We start from the raw sequence: 21669 nt of genomic DNA, 5'->3' as shown, positions 1-21669 counted from the left end.
GCTTCGGCCTTTGTGAGGCCCTCCGAGGATGACGATGCCTGGGCCGCTCGCCTAGCCGCTTGCTGTCCCTGGCCCGGTTGACCATCTCTCCGGCAGCCGTGGGAGAGGTCTTCGGGCTTTCTCGTACTCACGGCTGCTGAGAACGAGGCCGGGTAGGCAGGCGGTGGATTCCAGCGGCCATGTTTTTTCAGGCCTGGAGGTGGGGCGATGAATCGGCGTTTTTTTTCTTCGGCCGTTTTTCGGCCGATTTTTGGCCGGTTCCTTTGGTTGGCCTTTGGTCTGCTTTCTGGCTGTGTTGTCTGGATTCTCTGGGTTCTCTCCGCTGCGATTTGGGTCCATCGCTTCCTGGACGATTTGGATGACAGCAGAGATGTTCCATCTATTCCATCTGTTTCATCTATTCCATCTATTCCATCTGCCTCGTTGCCTCGGCTCTTATGGCTTTTTCCCTGCTGCCAGACTGCGAACTTGGTGTCCTTCATATCCTCCGGCCTCTCGGAGAGGTTCAGCCCTCTGGATAGGCCTGGCCTCTTGGAAGGAGAGGTTTGGAGAGGCCTGGCCCCCGGAATGGTTGGGATTTGTTTCTGGCCATGCTTGGAGGTGGTTGTTGGAGGACTGCGGGGAGGCGATGGAGGTATTTTGAATTTGTCCCCGTGTAGCCAGTCTTTGACTGTTATAACATCATCTATGCCTCTCCCCGGCCTTTTGGGATCTTTATGGCCGCTGCTGGTCCTATTAGGACTTTTGGAGTAGGTAGGAGATTTGCTTGGGGACAGAGGAAGACATTGCCAGCGACAGGAGTACCCCCACCCCCTGTTCCAGGATGTTCTGGACTAGGCACCTGACAGATTACCATCTAGACTGTCATTTCGTTGTGTTCCATTCTATGCCTGTCCTCATTCTGGACTATTATCATCTGTTATCATCTTGGCCATCCGGAGATGGAGCCTCTGTATCGCCGATTTTTATCTTCAGTTGCTATGCACTACACTTCTTGTAAACTCTTGCGCCTGCGAGGTGCCCCCGCCTCGTAGGAATGGCCCTCCACATTATCGAGGGCCAGCCTCTATGACGGGTTTTGGGACCCACAGAGGTGGCATGCGAAAAAAAGGAACTTGTGGGGTTTTTTAGAGAGGGAATTTTTAAGGGGAGGGAGGGTAAGGTCGGGTAATGGGGGTAACCTGTCGGGTGGGGGGCCAGTCCCTACATGTGCTCACGGTGGTTCTTTATTAGGTTCGGAGGTTGCGGGGGAGGATTATGTTCCTACTTGTGAGGGTGGTTTTATTGATACGGTAAGTGGGAGGGGCAGGTATGGTGGAAGTGGGGGGTCATATCGATTCTCGGGAGCGCGTGCTCGATGTTTGAAAGTGATCATGCGCTCCGACCCCTCAGACTTCTCCTGTTCCCCGGATGGTCAGGATCCTCAGAGCTTGGGCCTTCGGGTGATGCTGTGCAATGCACGGTCCGTGGTGAACAAAGCCCCCCTCATCTGTGATCTTATACAGGGGGGCTCCGCGGACCTTATGGGCATTACGGAAACCTGGTTGGGCACAGAAGGGGGGGTGCCCCTTGGGGAAATGTGCCCACCGGGTTTCTGAGCATTCCATCAACCGAGGGCCCAAGGTAGGGGTGGGGGGGTGGCGGTTGTTATAAAAGAGAGTCTAGAGCCGAGGGAGACCACTGTTCCTCAGATTGCCGGTTGTGAATCCCTCCTTGTGAAGTGGGGCCATAGGGGTCAGTTGGGCTTGTTGGTCACGTACCTGGCTCCTTGCTGCGTGACAACAGCCCTGCCCGAGTTGTTGGAGGTGCTTGCTGGGGTGGCGGTTGAGACCCCTAGACTTATGGTCATGGGGGATTTAACCTGCCTTCTACCGGCATGTCATCAACGTCGGCTCGGGAGTTCATGGCCTCCATGATGGCCATGGACCTGACGCAAGTAGTGGATGGCCCTACCCACATCGGGGGAGGCACACTGGATTTGATTTTCATCTCTGGACAGTGGATGAGTGATCTGGTTTTGGGAGATGTAGTCACTGAGCCGTTGTCATGGTCAGATCACTCTCTCCTTTGTCTGGACTTTCAGACCGCCACCCTACACTGCAGGGAGACGGGACCAATACGGTGGTTCCGTCCCAGGCGCCTGATGGACCCAGAGAGGTTCCTGATGGAGCTTGGGCAATTCCCTGAGGATCTTGCCCATGGCATGGCTGAAGAACTAGTCGCGGCTTGGGAACTGGCCGCAGCCAGGGCTTTAGACCGTGTCGTGCCTTTGCGGCCTCTGACCCGGCGGAGGTCTCAACCAGCTCCTTGGTTCTCTGAGGAGCTGAGGGAGATGAAACGCCGGAGAAGATGCCTAGAGAGTGTCTGGAGATCCAGCCGTTCGGAAGCTGATCGGACACTAGTTAGGTCTTTTAATAGGACCTACCTAGTGGCACTGAGGGAAGCGAGGCGTTCTTATGTCTCCTCCCTCATTGCGTCGGCAGATAACCGCCTGGCTGCCCTGCTTCGGGTGACCCGCTCCCTACTTCAACAGAGGGTGCAGGATGACCCGTTACAAGGGCGTGCCGAGGAGTTTAGTGGTTATCTATATGATAAAATCGCTCAGCTTCGGGATGGTTTGGATCAAAATTGGGTGGATCCAGGTGAGATGTCAGAGACCCGTCTTGTCGAGACTGTTTGGGATGGATTTGATCCTGTGGCTCCCAAGGACATGGACAGGTTGCTGGGGAGGTTGAATGCCACCACATGTTTACTGGACCCGTGTCCCTCCTGGTTGGTGCTGGCCACACAGGAGGTGACACGAGGCTGGCTCCGGGGAATTATAAATTCTTCTTTGTTGGAGGGGGTTGTCCCTGCCACCTTTAAAGAGGTGGTGGTGAGACCCCTCCTCAAGAAGCCTTCCCTGGATCCGGCTGTTTTAGGAAATTATCGTCCATTCTCCAACCTTCACTTTGTGGCGAAGGTTGTAGAGAGTGTGGTGGCATGTCAATTACCCCAGTGCCTGGATGAAACTGTCTATCTAGACCCATTCCAGTCCGGCTTTCGACCCGGTTATAGCACGGAGACGGCTTTTGTCGCGTTGGTGGATGATCTCTGGAGGGCCAGGGATAGGGATTATTCCTCTGCCCTGGTCCTATTAGACCTCTCAGCAGCTTTTGATACCATCAACCATGGTATCCTGCTGCACCGATTGGAGGGATTGGGAGTGGGAAGCACCGTTTATCGGTGGTTCTCCTCCTATCTCTCTGATCGGTCACAGACGGTGTTGACGGGGGGGGGGCAGAGGTCGTCCCCGAGGCACCTCACTTGTGGGGTGCCGCAGGGGTCGATTCTCTCGCCCCTCCTGTTCAACATCTATATGAAGCCGCTGGGTGAGATCATCAGTGGCTTTGGGGTGAGGTACCATCTGTACGCTGATGATTCTCAGCTGTACTTTTCCACCCCGGGCCACCCCAACGAAGCTATCGAAGTGCTGTCCCGGTATCTGGAAGCCGTACGGGTCTGGATGGGGAGAAACAGACTCAAACTCAATCCCTCCAAGACGGAGTGGCTGTGGATGCTGGCACCCCAGTACAGTCCACCCCGGGCCACCCCAACGAAGCTGTTGAACTGCTGTCTCGTTGCCTGGAGGCCGTACGGGTCTGGATGGGGAGAAACAGACTCAGACTCAATCCATCCAAGACGGAGTGGCTGTGGATGCCGGCACCCCGGTACAGTCAGCTGCAACCGCTGCTGTCTGTTGGGGGCGAGTCACTGGCCCCAACAGAGAGGGTACGCAACTTGGGCGTTCTCCTGGATGGACGGCTGTCGTTTGAAGATCATTTGGCAAGAGGAGAGCCTTCTACCAGGTTCGCCTGGTCCACCAGTTGCGTCCCTTTCTGGACCGGGATGCCTTATGCACGGTCACTCATGCTCTCGTCACTTCCCGCCTGGATTATTGCAATGCTCTCTACATGGGGCTACCCCTGAAGTGCACTCGGAGACTCCAGTTAGTCCAGAATGCAGCTGCGCGGGTGATCGAAGGAACTCCTCGTTGCTCCTGGGTAACACCGCTCCTGCGCAGTCTGCACTGGCTGCCTGTGGTCTTTCGGGTGCGCTTCAAGGTTTTGGTTACCACCTTCAAAGCGCTCCATGGCTTAGGGCCCGGGTACTTACGGGACCGCCTGCTGTTACCTTATGCCTCCCATCGACCCGTATGCTCTCACAGAGAGGGTCTCCCCAGGGTGCCGTCCGCCAAGCAATGCCGGCTGGCGGCCCCCAGGGGGAGGGCCTTCTCTGTTGGAGCACCTACACTCTGGAACGACCTTCCCCCCGGTTTGCGCCAAATATCTGACCTTCGGACCTTTCGCCGGGAATTAAAAACTCACTTATTTATTCAAGCGGGACTGGACTGACTGATTTTTTAAATTCCAAATTTTAAAGTTTTAATCCTTTGTAATTTTATATGGGGTATTTTAGGTTAGGTCAATCTGACGGTTTTAATTCGGCCACTATTGAATAGGTATTTTAAATTGATATTTTAACTTTGTATACTTGCTGTTTTTATTTTTGGCTGTACACTGCCCTGAGTCCTTCGGGAGAAGGGCGGTATAAAAATTTAAATAAATAAATAAATAAATAAACAGTCAGTTGCAGCTGTGGCTGACTATTGGGGGCGAGTTACTGGCCCCGATGGAAAGGATGCGCAACTTGGGTGTTCTCCTGGATGGACGGCTGTCCTTTGAAGATCATTTGACAGCCGTCTCCAGGAGGGCTTTTTACCAGGTCCGCCTGGTTCGCCAGTTGCGCCCCTTCCTAGACCGGAGTGCCCTATGCACGGTCACTCATGCACTTGTCACATCTCGCTTGGATTACTGCAATGCTCTCTACATGGGGCTCCCCTTGAAGAGCATCCGGAAGCTTCAGTTGGTTCAGAATGCAACTGCGCGGGTGATAGAGGGAGCCCCTCGTGGCTCCCATGTGACACCACTCCTGCGCAGACTGCACTGGCTACCTGTGGCCTTCCGGGTGCGCTTCAAGGTTTTGGTTACCATCTTTGAAGCACTCCATGGCATAGGGCCGGGTTATTTACAGGACCGCCTACTGCCACTGACTGCCTCCCACCGACCCGTACGCTCTCACAGAGAGGGACTCCTTAGGGTGCCGTCCGCCAGGCAGTGCCAACTGGCGACACCCAAAGGAAGGGCTTTCTCTGTGGGGGCCCCCACCCTCTGGAACGAGCTTCCCCCAGGACTTCACCAACTTCCTGACCTTCGAACCTTCTGCCGCGAGCTTAAGACACATCTATTTATTTGTGCGGGGCTGGCCTAGAGTTTAGTTTTAAAGTTAGTTTTAAATGGGGTTTTTGTATTATTTTAATGATAGTTTTAAATTCGGCCTAATGTAATAAGTTTTTTAAATGTTGTTTTAACTTGTATTTATTCTTATGTTTTTATAAGGCTGTGAACCGCCCTGAGTCCTTCGGGAGATAGGGCGGTATAAAAATTTGAATAATAAATAAAATAAATAAATAATAAATAAATAAAAAAACCGAGAACTAGGTAAACTGACTCTATTGGTACTGAGAAAGAAGAAAATTTAAAGAAAAGAAAATTTTCAGTTTAGCAATTTTTTGGGCAGGGGGATTAGGATGAGAACGATATGGAAGGAGAAATTGACATAGTATATAAAATAAATACAAGATTTGCAAGAATAAAATCATTCCAAGAGATGTTTTGTTATACTTTGTCAGAAAGAAAATTAGGAGTCAATTTTAATAGGCGCAACATTTTAATAGAAGACTAAAGATTGACAATACAGACATAATTGTTGTTTAAAACATTCCTGTTAGAATTTTACATTAAAAATAATAATTTTCTTTTTGGAATGAAAATTTAAAGTAGAACAGGATTCCACTGTGATAGGACAAATGGAAAGGTATGGTTTTTAAACAGCAGAGTTTTCAACTGAATTCTGTCCAGAAGATGAGGGATGTCTAGAAAAATTTAAAGAGGAATTGAAAGTGATTCAAATGAAAGTGTTACAAGAGTCTACACAAAAACTGCAACAGGTGTAACAGGAAACTGAAAGGGATGACACTGAAGTAGGAGCTACAGATATTTATTTTTGTAAATGTTTGGCTTAATTGTGGATTATAAATGTGGAATATAAATGAAGCTAATGCTTCTTAAATAGAAAAAGATATTTAAAATAATTAAATAGTAAATAAACAAACAAACAAATAAATATAGCAAAGTATAATTCATCTACATGAGACACAATTAGGAAAAATGAATGAAAAAATATTTGATTTATAAAAAAAATTAAAAATTGAGCAAAGAATTTTTTTCAGCAGGAACAAAAAATAAATTGAATTGTTTGTATATAAATTTCCAACTAAAACCAGAACTTGTACTAATTGATTAGTATGGTAGATTTGTTGACATGGAAGTTCATTTTCATGGAACTTTGTTTCAAATGAGGACATAGTATTGTTCTATAAAGCAGAGGTTCCCAACACCTGGGCTGCAGCCCACTACTGGGCTATGGCCTATTTGGAACCAGGCCTTGCGAGCAACAGGCTGGTGTGCACGCTCATGTACATGACTCAACTTGTGCAAGTGGTGAGCCAGCATGCACACATTTACGTGCAGCTTGACTTGTGAGTATGCATATGTATGCGCAGCTCCACATGCACAAGTTACGCTATGCACACATGCAGGTGTGCTGCCCCACTACTCATGCAAGTCGAGGTGTGCATGTGCACTTGTGCAGTAGCTCACTGCTCACGTGGTCCGGTTCCCCTACCACGCTGGGCCACCAAGCCACAAACATTGGGGATCACTGCTGTAAAGGAGTTATAAGGAAGTTAATAGGTTTTTCTTCGGAAACTTGGTGTTTGATTAGATATTGGAATGAAGTGATCTCCCACAACCAGATAAAACTTCTGACAAAAATATTAAAAGGTAAATTGCCAAAAGTTTTCTTTGATTTGATGGTCACTTTTCGTTGTCCAACCAATCAAAATAACTTTTTAGTAATTTACATTGAATTATTTTATTTGGAATAAGTTAATTAGTTGGAAAGAGGCCAATAAAGAGCCACGAGCTTTGACTTCAACAAGAAGCTGTAGGTCAATATCATTATTGAATAATGACTACAAGTTGATCACATTAATTCTAGCTGATACACTGAAAATAATTTTGCAAGAATTTATTCATGAGGATCAATGTGGATTTTAAATGTAAAAGATAGTTAAAAGACAATGTTTGAAATGTATTGGATGTTTTGGATAATTTGGAGCAAGATAATAAAAAACAAGAGACATGGCTCTTCTTAGATGAGACAAGGCCTCTAATGATTTGAGCTGGGATTTATTTTTCAAGATTTTGAAAGATACAGGTTTTAATGAGAACTTTATAAAATTTATAAGATAGATTTCACGAACAATTGTTAATGGAGATCTAATAAAGCCCTGTGAGACACAAAAAGTAACAAGACATTGTCCATTGTCCACTGTGTTCTGTTTTGTTTATTTTGGACCTCTATTATTTTGAATAGAGGTAGTAAAAGATGAGAGGCTTGCAGGATTAAAAAGAAACATATGAGTTAAAGTCTTTTGCAGATGATTGGTATTGATTCTGAGGATCCTTTAAAGGGAATGGAAATATTAATGGCAAATTAAAAGAACTAGTTTGAAGATTAATAAATAGAAGATGAAGTTATTAGCAAAACATATGAATATAGAAGATCAAACAGAATTTGTGTATAAAACAGTTTTTAAGATTAATTTTTAAAAAAAAATCTGTTACCACTATGACAAATATGAGCTATTGCATTATTTCAGAATAATTATGTTGACATGAAATGAAGTTTTAAAAGACATATTAATATTGGAAAACTATAATTGTCATTGCTGGAGAAAATTTCTATGATAAAAATAAATGTCTTGCCTAGAATGATGTTTTTCTGTCAAACAATACTTGTTATTTTTACAACTGAACTGATGTATTGTTTAAAAAGTGACAGAAGGATATTGTATATTTAAATTTGTGTGGCAGGGGAAAATATGAAAAATGTATATGCATTTTTATCTATTTATCTTACAGTTAGCCTTACCCTCATTTTCTCCCAATACTTACCTGATTGAGGGTGTAATCTTACATTTATTAATAAAAACAAAATGAGGGTTTTTTTAAACCGAGATATAGACAGGAAGTGTACATGCCACTGAAAATATGGAGCCTATGAACCTTCAGGAGCCTGAAGGAAGGGGTACTAGAATAGGAAATTTTAATTTTTAATTTTAATGTAATGTTTAATTTAAATCTTTTAACACTTAATAGGGCTTCTATATCTTCTTTCCTTCCCTGTTTGCTTACGCGTTTCCATTAAGTTTGGTTTTTCCTTTCTCTTCTCTCTTTTATTCCCTTTGCAACATAGCTCTCCCTTTTCTTCACTTAGTTATCACACACCTTTGTTGCTGCAGAGAGAAAAGAAATGAATATGTGTTTGCCTTTGTATTTCTGCATTTCTATAAGAGTGATCTCTGTGTAAAAGAGTACCTTATTTTATATGCAGTTTAATTTTAATCAGAAGCTATCATTTTTTTCCTCTTCTCTTCTCTCAGCAATTGCTTCATATTTTTGAAATGTCACTTCTGTTTGGTACATATACAATCCTGGACCAAAAATGTATGCAAAAGTTACAGGACTAACCTGCCTCACACAGAGAAAATTTTCAAGGAAATTAGTACACTGATATAGCCAGCTCTAGGTGCTCCGAAGGCATTCTGAAGTACCAACTAAGGAAACATCGGTGTAAGGTTACATTGAGGCCAAACTCATATAAGTAAATTATTACAAAACTCCCCTTAGAGAACAAAAGCTGATTCAGGGAGTACCGCTATAAATAAATTAAAATCTGACCAGAAGATCCACAAAATATGTTTAATTTGTGTGAACTATAAACATAAGAAGGCACTTACGCTTTCGTGTCCTAACTGTTGCTAGGGGTTGTGTAGCTAGATGAGTAGCAAAGCTTAGATGTTTTAAATGCAAGATAATTTTGCAAGTGTTTTTAATGTATAAATCCATTTCTAACTTTCATTTAGATATCTGTTAAAAATGTCTTATCTTCTCAAATATCTTTCTTCCCCACAAAGATGTTCAATTTTTTAATTTAATCTCAAGAATTTTCTTTTGAATTTCTCTTGGTAGTATTTGTCAAGACTTGTGTCAGAGGGTGCTATTACTCGCTATTTTCTGATATTTCCTTCATTTCCACTTAAGGAAAAATAAAACAAAAAAGGTGTCAGAGGGACAAAGCTGACTTGCTTTCATCATTGCCTGCATCAACTTTCAGCTTGCAGTTTGCCAAACAGAAACGGGAAGGGGGTTGGTAAATTTCTAGGGAGAAAGGAGAGCTAAGGAATGTATGAGAGCCTTCTGCCACCAGAAAAGACATACCCACCAAGCAGGGGTGAAATGCAGCAGGTTCTGACAGGTTCTGGAAAACCGGTAGCAGAAATTTTGACTAGTTTGGAGAACCGGCAAATACCACCTCTGGGGTGGGAATGGAGATTTTGCAATATCCTTCCCCCAGGAGTGGGGATGGAATGAAGATTTTGCAGTATCCTTCCCTGCCATGCCCACCAAGCCACATCCACCAAGCCACACCCACCAAACCATACCATGTTCACCAAGCCACTCCCACAGAACCGGTAGTAAAAAAAAATTGGATTTCACCACTGCCACCAAGGTCAAATTCTTGGAACTACCAGCTAGCACAGACTCTTTTCCCCCAAAAAAAGTACTAAGTGTAATTCCACAAGATTTTTTGTATTCCAAGTTGCATTTTCTAGGAGGGATCACTGACATTTGACCTATGAGGGATACTTCGATCTTTATTTCTTCCTTTCTTCATGTGTGTGTGTGTGTGTGTGTGTGTATGCATGCTTGCTTTCCAGCTGTACATGGGTGTACTATACTAAAGAGGAAATATTCTCCAAGCCATCTGAAAAGCTGTTTAGTTTTTAACACACCACATGTTTCTACTACAAATGAATGAAATCCAGACACAACAAGATTTTTCATGAAACAGAAATTGCAGATCTGCCACTACATAATCACAGTCAGATGGGATATTATTAATACAATATATTTTGTCTTACAAGAAGAAGGGCCAAGCAAAGAATATGCTGATTTGATAACATCAAATCTGATACAAAATTAAACAGCCAACAATTGAAAGAAGCTGTGCTTGACAGGGAATTTATCATGATTAAATGGTTAAAACAATAATAAATATTTTGTCTTGGGCATTTTGAGAAAGGAGCTAGGTGGATTTTCTTTTTTTCCCCCCATAAGTAATTTTTATTACAGTTTTTCCCTTTACATAACTCTAGTACATAATCAACAGACTGTGTCTTTTTTATATGCTTCGGATCAACACTACAATATATACATTATAATGTATATATATATACATTATATACATTCAATATCTTATCCTCAATAGCTTTATGTATATTTCCAATTCTTATTTCTACTATCTATCAAGTATACCATTTTTCCCAAACCGTACTAAGTGTAATTCCACAAGATTTTTTGTATTCCAAGTTGCATTTTCTAGGAGGGATCACTGACATTTGACCTATGAGGGATACTTCGATCTTTATTTCTTCCTTTCTTCGTGTGTGTGTGTGTGTGTGTGTGTGTGTGTGTGTGCATGCTTGCTTTCCAGCTGTACATGGGTGTACTATACTAAAGAGGAAATATTCTCCAAGCCATCTGAAAAGCTGTTTAGTTTTTAACACACCACATGTTTGTACTACAAATGAATGAAATCCAGACACAACAAGATTTTTCATGAAACAGAAATTGCAGATCTGCCACTACATAATCACAGTCAGATGGGATATTATTAATACAATATATTTTGTCTTACAAGAAGAAGGGCCAAGCAAAGAATATGCTGATTTGATAACATCAAATCTGATACAAAATTAAACAGCCAACAATTGAAAGAAGCTGTGCTTGACAGGGAATTTATCATGATTAAATGGTTAAAACAATAATAAATATTTTGTCTTGGGCACTTTGAGAAAGGAGCTAGGTGGATTTTCTTTTTTTTCCCCCATAAGTAATTTTTATTACAGTTTTTCCCTTTACATAACTCTAGTACATACTCAACAGACTGTGTCTTTTTTATATGCTTCGGATCAACACTACAATATATACATTATAATGTATATATATATACATTATATACATTCAATATCTTATCCTCAATAGCTTTATGTATATTTCCAATTCTTATTTCTACTATCTATCAAGTATACCATTTTTCCCAAACCGCATAGAATTCCGAATCATCTTTTTCTTTTAGTTCTAGGGTAAGTTTATCCATTTCAGCACAAACATATATCTTCTGGATAATTAATCCTTCTGGTGGTATATTGCATTCCCTCCAGTATTGCGCGAACGCAATTCTTGCCGCTGTTAATATGTGTAAAATCAGATACCTGATTTTAGATACTTATCTTTCTATAAAATTTTGTTTTAAATATTCCCAGAATAAATGTTTGCTATCTTGGAGAGAGAATAGTTTTATCCTTGCCTTCTTTCCTGATCAGCTAGGTGGATTTTCAAACCTATTACTAATGTCAAAGAAAAACAACTGTTAATATATTTCTTTATGTCTCAAATAAAATGAAGTAGGTGGATTTCTGGATAAGCAATAGAGGACTGAACATGGCTGCACAGATAATGGATCTGGTTGTTATAGTGCAAAGAGGGTCCAGTAAGGGGACTGACTGTCCAATGTCTTCTCCAGATCAAGGAGATGACCAAGATTGGTCACAAGGGCTCCTTACAGAGATTCTCTGCAAAAAGACTATGAAAAAGGCCACAAAAAAGCAATCTTGCATGTGCCACAATTCAAAGCCTTCAAATACACATTGGGTTTATCTATTTCATTACTGGAAGTATCTTTTTGGATTTTAAGAATGTTTAAAGGGCAAGTTTCATTACACTGAGTGATCCTCCTTCAATCTTCAGGGAATGTTTTTTCATGTAAGTCTAAAAACCTAAACAAAAAAATGGATATGAAATAAACAGCAGAAGGATGATTAGAATGTTGAAATTAAAAAATCACAAATGGACTAAAAGACTAGATTAGGGCTATAAAACTGGCGGCCCGCGGGCCAGATATGTCATGTGCAGGCCATGGAGTCTCCTAGAGTCTTTCTATTGAGTTTTTGCTTATACATGGTGATATTATAAATGTAACTTTTCTTTTTAAAAGTTGTTCTGTATTTAAAAAAAAAACATTTTCTTCTTTTCATCATGTATTTTACAGGACAGATTCTCCAAGTATTAGATCAATGGAACTTAAGTGAGCATACTCTTGTATATTTCACTTCAGATCAAGGAGCACATCTTGAAGAAATATCAGACAAAGGAGAAGTCCATGGTGGTTATAATGGGATATTTAAGGGTACGAACTTTTTACTATTATGTTTCACAAACTGTGTTTCACAAAATGTTCAATTGTCCTTATAGTTGGAGTAACCTACATTTTAAGAAAGTGGATATATATTTTGGAGACAGCTATGAATACAATTCTTTTGTTAGAACATTTTAGCCAGATCAGTAGGGCCAGACCTGTCATTAGACAGAAGATGAGGAACAGCAAGAAGTAGTGATGTGATCAAACATGCCATTATCTTTGATATGCAAACAGCAATGTTTATAGTTGAGGGAGGTGAATAAAAATAGCAACAAGCATTTTTGTACATGAGTTCATGTCACTCACATGCACAAAAAAGGTGAGGTTTGCATCACACTTCTACCTGCACCATTTATTTACTTTTACTTTTTTTAATTTTAATTTCCCCCATGAATAAGACAGTACAGTCCATTTTTATTCCTTGTCCATTTTTGACTTGTGTTCTTTGCCCCACACAGCAAAATGCCTTAGACATATATGCATAAATTTTAAATTCCTAATGAATAGGTCTATACAATAATTTTTGTCATGTTATCCATTTGATCTTTGTGTTTTGGGTGTGCCTTCAACTCTCTTTTTGACTTTGGTAACTGCCTGTACTAGACCCTGTAAATTTCTTGGCAAGATTTTTGGAAGAGGTTTGTCATTTTCTCCTTCTGAGGGCTGAGAGTGAGTGATTGGCTCAAGGTCATACAGTTGGTTTTGTGTCTAAAATCGGAATAGAACTCATAGTCTCCCAGTTTCTAGTTTTATGCTGTTACCAATACAACCATTATTCATTTTATCTAGCACTTCTAAAACTTAAATTCAACTTATGAGTGCACAGCAAAACTCATTACATTGCTTACTTCAATACCCAGTAAGCACACATCATGTTATTTATCTCTACATTGTATCATATTTGAAAGCATAAGTAGCAATGATGGACTGTATCCAATGATAATACCACTTGCCTACTAATAAGAACTACATGTACTCTAGATAGAGTATTAAAAAGTGAAAGCAAGTTAACTGCAGAAAAGTCTAGCAAGAAAAATACCTTGATGATTCAAGTGACATTCATATAAAGCTGAGGTAAGGTAAAATAGACAGAAGAAAATGAAGGAAGGTAGAATTCTCAGTCCTAAATAATAGCCGGAACCAAATGTTAACAGGACACAGTAACTAAATCAAGTTACTGTAGCAATTCATTATTGGTAATGAATTCCTTTTTGTTACTAGTTTTATTTTTATTACATTACAAACTCTATGTCAGGCACAGAACTCAGGAACCAGGGTTGTTCAAATGAGTACAGGTTTATTTCATGCCATCTCTCTACAAGAATCTGAACTACTAATGATCAAAAGGGCAGTGGATAACATTCAATTGAATTCAAGGAGGGGTGGACTTACTGATGTTATGTAATGCCAGGTCCGCGGTTAATAAAGCCCCCCTGATTGCAGATCTTATTCAGGAAGGGACCGCGGACGTTATGGGCATTACGAAGACCTGGTTGGGCACCGAAGGGGGGGTCCCCCTAGTGGAGATGTGCCCACCAGGCTTCCGAGCATTCCATCAGCCGAGGGCCCAGGGTAGGGGTGGAGGGGTAGCGGTTATCATTAAGGAGAGTCTCGAGCCGAGGGAAACCACTGTGCCTCAGATAGCTGGGTGTGAATCCCTCTTCGTGAAGTGGGGTCGTAGAACTCAGGTGGGCTTGATGATCACGTACCTGGCTCCTTGCTGCGTGACTACAGCCCTGCCTGAGCTGTTGGAGTTGCTGGCCGGGTTGGCAGTTGAAACCCCCAGACTGTTGGTCATGGGGGATTTCAATTTGCCATCAGCCAGCGTAGCATCTTCGGCAGCTCAGGAGTTCATGGCTTCCATGACGGCCATGGACCTGATTCAGTTAATTGACGGCCCTACCCACGTCGGGGGAGGTACCCTAGACCTGATTTTTATCTCTGGCCAGTGGTCTAATGATCTGGTTTTAAATGATTTAGTTGTTGAACCTTTGTCATGGTCAGATCATTTTCTCCTTCGTCTAGACTTTCTGACCGCTACCCACCACCGCAGGGAGACGGAACCAATGCGCTGGTTCAGTCCCAGGCGCCTGATGGACCCGGAGAGGTTCCTGACGGAGCTTGGGCCGTTTCCCGAGCACCTGGCCCACGACTCGACTGAAGAGCTAGTTGCGGCCTGGGAACGGGCCGCGGCTGGAGCTTTGGACCGTGTCGTGCCTTTGCGGCCTCTGACCCGGCGTCGGTCTCAACCAGCTCCTTGGTTCTCCGAGGAGCTGAGGGAGATGAAGCGCCGGAGAAGACGCCTAGAGAGTGCCTGGAGATCCAGCCGCTCTGAGGCTGACCGGACACTAGTTAGGTCCTATAGTAGGACCTACCTAGTGGCAATGAGGGTTGCGTTCTCGTTCCTCCCTCATTGCGTCGGCAGATAACCGCCCGCCGCCCTGTTTGGTGACCCGCCTCCTTCAACAGGAGGGGCGGGAGAACCCCTACAAGGGCGTGCCGAGGAGTTTAACGGTTATCTATACGACAAAATCGTTCAGCTTCGGGACGGATTGGATCAAAATTGGGTAGATCCAGGCGAGGGTTCTGAGGCCCGTCTTGTTGAGGTGGTTTGGGATGACTTTGATCCTGTGACTCCCGAGGACATGGACAGGTTGCTGGGTAGGCTGAACGCCACCACATGTTTACTGGATCCGTGTCCCTCCTGGTTAGTACTGGCTACTCAGGAGGTGACGCGAGGCTGGCTCCAGGGGATTACAAATGCTTCTTTGCGGGAGGGGGTCTTTCCCGCGGCCTTGAAAGAGGCAGTGGTGAGACCCCTCCTCAAGAAGCCTTCCCTGGACCCAGCTGTTTTAGGAATTACCGACCAGTCTCCAATCTTCGCTTTACGGCGAAGGTTGTAGAGAGTGTGGTGGCATGTCAGCTACCCCAGTACCTGGATGAAGCTGTCTATCTAGACCTGCTCCAGTCCGGCTTCCAGCCCGGATACAGTACGGAGACAGCTTTGGTCGCACTGGTGGATGATCTCTGGAGGGCCAGGGATAGGGGTTATTCCTCTGCCCTGGTCCTATTAGACCTCTCAGCGGCTTTTGATACCATCGACCATGGTATCCTGCTGCGCCGGTTGGAGGGGTTGGGAGTGGGAGGCACCGTTTATCGGTGGTTCTCCTCCTACCTCTCTGATCGGACGCAGACGGTGTTGACAGGGGGGCAGAGATCGGCCCCACGGTGCCTCATGTGTGGGCTGCCGCAGGGGCCGATTCTCTCACCCCTCCTGTTCAACATCTATATGAAGCCGCTGGGTGAGATCATCAGTGGCTTTGGGGTGAGATACCAACTGTACGCTGATGATACCCAGCTGTACTTTTCCACCCCGGGCCACCCCAGTGAAGCTGTCGAAGTGCTGTCCCGGTGTCTGGAGGCCGTACGGGTCTGGATGGGGAGGAACAGGCTCAAACTTAATCCCTCCAAGACGGAGTGGCTGTGGATGCCGGCACCTCGGTACAGTCAGCTGCAGATGCGGCTGTCTGTCGGGGGTGAATCATTGGCCCCGATGGAGAAGGTATGCAACTTGGGCGTGCTCCTGGATGGTCGGTTGTCCTTTGAAGACCATTTGGCGACCGTCTCCAGGAGAGCATTTTACCAGGTTCGCCTGATCCGCCAGTTGCGTCCCTTCCTGGACTGGGATGCCTTATGCACAGTCACTCATGCTCTCGTTACCTCTCGCCTGGACTACTGCAATGCTCTCTACATGGGGCTCCCTTGAAGAGCACCGGAGACTTCAGCTGGTTCAGACCGCGGCTGCGCGGGTTATTGAGGGAGCGCCTCAGAGCTCCCACATAACACCTATCCTGCGCAGACTGCACTGGCTACCTGTTGTTTTCCAGGTGCGCTTCAAGGTATTGGTTACCACCTTTAAAGCGCTCCATGGCTTAGGACCGGGCTATCTACGGGACCGTCTACTGCCGGCTTCTATCTCCCATCGTCCGGTACGCTCCCACAGAGAGGGACTCCTCAGGGTGCCGTCAGCCAAACAGTGTCGACTGGCGGGCCCCACGGGGAGGGGCTTCTCTGTGGGGGCTCACCCTGTGGAACGAGCTTCCCCTCGGACTTCGACAATTACCTGACCTTAGGACCTTTCGCCGCGAACTTAAAACTTATTTATTCCGTATGGCTGGACTAGCCTGATTCTTATTTTTATTGGATGGGTTTTTAAAATTCTGTGATTTTACGGGGAAGTACGTTTTTTAATATTTTGGGCATTTAAATTAGTTTTTTAAGGGATGTTTTTAATTATTGTGTGTATGTATATTTTATCTGCCTGTTCACCGCCCTGAGTCCTTCGGGAGAAGGGCGGTATACAAATTAAATTATTATTATTATTATTATTATTATTATTATTATTATTATTATTATTATTATTATTATTATTATTATTATTATTATTATTATTATTATTATTACATCTCTTGTGGGCAAAAAGGGATTCCAAACTTATAATATGCTTGACCCCTCTCTTGCACTCAGCTTGGTCATTTCCTATACTGCATGAGTCTTTTCAAGACAAACAGTAAACAGAAATGACTGTATTAATTATAAATACAGATAGTCCATGACTTACAACAATTTGAAAGTTACAACGACACTAAAAAAGGGGACATGATCATTTTTCACACTTATGACTGTTGCAGCATCCCCATGGTCACATGATTTACATTCAGATGCTTGATGACTGACTCATATTTATGATGGTTGCAGTGTCCCAGAGTCATGTGATCCTCTTTTGCAACCTTCTGAGAAGCAAAGTCAATTGGGAAACCAGATTCACTTAACAACAATGTTACTAATTTAAGAATTTCAGTGATTTACTTAACAAATGTGGTGAGAAAAGTTGTCAAATGGGGCAAAACTCACTTAACAAATTTCTCACTTAGCAGCAAATTTTGGGCTCAATTTTCATCATAAGATGAGGGTTACCTGTACAATGATTTGATTTACAAGCAATCAAAGAATAACAGAATGTGCAGTTAAAAGTAAAAAAAGTTACATTAACAAGAAAGGGTATAAAGCTTCCTTAATTTATCTTAGGAAATTTATGAGCCTGTTAAAAGGCTCACAAGAAATGATCTAATCTGATATTTAGAAGCCCCCCCCCCCCATCATGTTATAGTTGCTTTGCTGCCACCTGAAAAATTAAAAACATATTCCTGGATACTTGTCCATGTTACCTTCAGTCCCAGCATCTGGTCCTATTGCAATGGTTATACTGCTAAGTTGAATGAAAGTCGAGCTTCGCCCAATTTAGCACCCTTCTGGTGTGATTACAATTAGAAGAGTCAACTAGCATGGCTGAAAGCATTTTTGGTTCTACATTCATGGAGTCAGTAAACTCCCAATAGATGTGATGAGTGATGAGCTGGAAGAGATGGCTGTAAACAAATAGCAAGGCAAATTCACTAACTGCTTGATGTTAGTATCAAGGAAGCTCCTTATCTTTAGGGCACGAAATAATAATTTTTTCTTTCTTTGCTCTTCTCCATTTCAAAAATGTTCCATGTTTTTATTGTCTGTAATGATAAGTACTTCTTACTATCTCTTTTAAGATGACAGTTGTATAGTTGCTATCTTTACATTTCAGGTGTTTAAATATAACATTTATTTATTTTTATTTATTTTATTTATTTATTTTGTCACAACAATATATATATTGTTTATATATTTATATATATATATATATATATATATATATATATATATATATATATATATATATATATATATATATATATATGTGTGTGTGTGTGTGTGTGTGTGTGTTTTTGGTTAAAGCTTTTGGGATTATGGGAAGAGACCACAGAGTCATGTAAAGTATTCCAAGCACTGTTACAGAAGTCATATTTTCTGCAATCTAGATTAAAGCGGTTGACATTAAGTTTAAATCTATTGGTTGCTCTTGTATTATTGCAATTAAAGCTGAAGTAGTCTTTAACAGGAAGGTCTTGTCGAAGGTGACGGAGTTCCAAGTTTTCTAAGCCTAGGATTTCAAGTCTGGTGGGATAAGGTATTTTGTTGTTTTCAGAGGAATGAAGAACTCTTCTTGTAAAATATTTCTGGACATGTTCAATTATATTGATGTCAGAAATGTGGTGAGGGTTCCAGACAGGCGAGCTGTATTCTAGAATTGGTCTAGCAAATGTTTTATATGCTCTGGTTAGTAGTGTAGTGTTTTTGGAGAAGAAGCTACGCAAGATTAGGTTAACAACTCTTAGAGCCTTTTTTTGCTATGTAGTTGCAGTGGGCTTTGGTATTTAGATCACTTGATATGAAAATTCCAAGGTCTTTAACAGGGTGGGGGTCATCTGCAAGGTAATGTCCATCAAGTATGTACTTAGTGTTTGGGTTCTTTTTTCCAATATGTAAGACTGAGCATTTGCTGGTTGAGATTTGGAGTTGCCAAGTTTTAGACCAAGCAGTTAGATGATCAAGGTCTTTTTGAATGGTAGATGTGTTGTCTGTGGTGTTAAATAGTTTGACATCGTCAGCAAACATCTCACATTTTGTAACTCACAAACTACTGTAAAGTTCAAGTTTCATATCACAGAAAACAGTAGCAGTATCAGGTTGTGAAATTAAGTTTCTAATTTGTTTAATAAGTTTCCTGGGCTCAAGAGACAAGAAGACAATCAAATTCTGATTGCTTATGAAATATATGAGGATTTAAATGGTGGAATTAAATGAGTGATCAAATGGGTGATTCTATTTTATTCAAAGGGAAATGGGGAAACTGTTTTATTTAGTTTAAGGATCAATAGGGCAGCAAAGAGGCCATTTATTTAGATAATAGATATAATTTCTATTTCCCTATGATTATATAGCAGAGTTTTTGATTCCACCCACTTTTCTTTCTGGCTTCACCATTACTTCTAACGTGCAAATGTTGCTTCCTCATTTATCTTTCTCTTTGTTTATTGTTTCCCACTAGCTCAACATTCTACTGGAACATAATCTTGGCATGCTTAGATTAAGATATTTTATTTCGCAAAAATATTCATAAGTCTATGTTCAGTAGTAATGAATGTGCAAAAATTGAATTAACTTTTTTCTTAATGGGAGTCAATGTAGCAGAAGAAATCTCAACATATGAGCCACTGTTGCATTTTGAGGACAACATTAATTAGTTTAACACATCAATTATTTATGGAATAGGTATCAGAAACTGTGCATAAATATTTAACTAAGTGTGCCATGCTTAGTTGTCTTTCCGTTTTTTCCTTTTTTTTTCTGCACAGTATCTGCAGTTGAAAAAATAGAATAGGGAAGCTCAATATCAGATGTGTTCTATTCAAGCTACAGAAAAAAACACAAATAAAAATGAAATATTATATTTCTGCAACCAAAGACCCTGAAGTTTCAGCCAATGATTACCAGTTTATATAAACAGAAATTAGACTGCAATTTTCAATCACGGTAGCATTTGTGATGAGGGTTCTTTCCAAAATGTATCCTTTGCATATGAGCATGTGATTATGAATCCATCAAATTAACCTTCTCATCTGAGAAGCTAAAATCTACTTAACAGTAATTGCACTAGTCTAGTTTAAAAGCTCTCATCACATCTTCACAATTGAAACTTAGCTGTTTATCTTGTGATATAGTCAGATAATAAAATATAATAATTTCTGAGAACTTAATGGCTGAATTAGAGAATCAATTTGGTGTAGTGGTTAAAGCACTAAGATAGAAACCCAGAGATTATAAATTATAAACCCATCTTGGGCACAAAGCCAGCTAGGAAATATTGGGGCCCTCATTCTTTCTCAGCCCTAGATACTTAACAGTATCATCTGAGTTATATCAACTGCAGCAATGGTATCGGGTTGATGTGTGGGTAAAATGTCTATAATCTATAATCCTTTGAGCCATTTTTTTTTCAGGCCAAGGACACACTTGTCATTTGGATAAAGCATGGAGGCATGCACTCCCAAAATAATTTTAATTTCTTTTTATAGGTGCAATGAATCTTTTCAAAGGTGGTTGTAATTAAAATGAATACAATTGGAGTTGTTAAGTAGATGAACAGTTTTTAATCTTTATATTGTTAAAAATATTTACATATCTTGTTAAAAATTGACAACACAGTGTAATAAATCAAGGGTTAGTTCATGGCTTATTTTCCCCCAATATTCTTCTACTTTTGTTGTCCAGATGTTTAATCACCTGTCATATATTCTGGAAAGTATATTCAGCTTCTAAGTTTCCTAACTTTCTCATTTTATAAACGGTATGTGGCTACAAAATAAAAGATTTCTCTTGATCCAACATTTTTATTTACTGAAGGATACTACTACACAATCATTTCATACCAATTTCACATCAAGTTAGTAAAAAAACAGATTCTTGGACTGATTCTAAATGTAATGTCTGTTATAATGTCTATTCTAGTATTTTATTAAATGTAATATCTTTTATATTTTCCTGGTAATTGTTGTTGTTAACATCACTTTCATAAAAAGAAATATAATCCTTTAATTTCTAGTCATAATAAATATATCTAACATTTCTTTATATCTATTATTGGGATTTTTCAGTCTAACAAATGCCAAACTATCAGAATTTCTTCTATTCTTGAGTTAATGTAAATGAATTGGATTTGGCAATATCTTTGAAATTAGTAATTCACTCTTGGATTTAAGAACTGCTTTACTGAATCAGCCTCAAAATCCATATTTTTGATTCTCACATCGATTGTCTCTTGGAATTTCATCAAGTAAGATGTGATCCAATGTTTGATGAGAGTACTTTATTCTGTAATAAACTGTGACTAAGCAATCATGGCCAAATCTCATGTCTAGAAGTGTTAGGTTATCTGTAAAAAAAACTATCTGAGTAGTAGAATTTCCTTATTTATTCGTTATTTTCTTTATTTGTAAAATACTTATGATGGTTATAAAAATATTTTACATTGTATGCTTGGTTATTTGTTTCCAGCAAGAGCAACTTTTCTTTCTTTCTTTCAAGATGATATATTACTTCTTATGAGAGAGAGAAAAAGAGAAATGCTTCTTTTAGTATAGTTCTTGATTTCGTTAGGGTTTTTTTTAAATTTATATTTAAACCAATGTTTGTCTTCATTTAATACTTTTGTCTTTATTTTTAAAAAATCTGCCCAATAAACATACA

At 41.3% G+C, this 21669-nt stretch overlaps 1 protein-coding gene across 13 annotated transcripts in view; it reads left to right on the top strand.

Moving 5' to 3' along the window:
* The window catches only part of STS (steroid sulfatase), a 151861-nt gene that overhangs the window by 79422 nt on the left and 50770 nt on the right, over positions 1 to 21669 (top strand). For all 13 annotated transcript variants that reach the window (XM_058184650.1, XM_058184653.1, XM_058184655.1 and 10 more), the window contains one exon: positions 12340 to 12477. In XM_058184650.1, the coding sequence (XP_058040633.1) occupies positions 12340 to 12477 (138 nt within the window). The remainder of the gene's footprint in view (positions 1 to 12339; positions 12478 to 21669) is intronic.

Source organism: Ahaetulla prasina, chromosome 5, assembly GCF_028640845.1.
Source record: "Ahaetulla prasina isolate Xishuangbanna chromosome 5, ASM2864084v1, whole genome shotgun sequence".
NCBI classification, from domain to species: Eukaryota; Metazoa; Chordata; class Lepidosauria; order Squamata; family Colubridae; genus Ahaetulla; species Ahaetulla prasina.
Note: the sequence above shows the minus strand (reverse complement) of the source record. Positions and strands in the feature narration are given on the sequence as shown.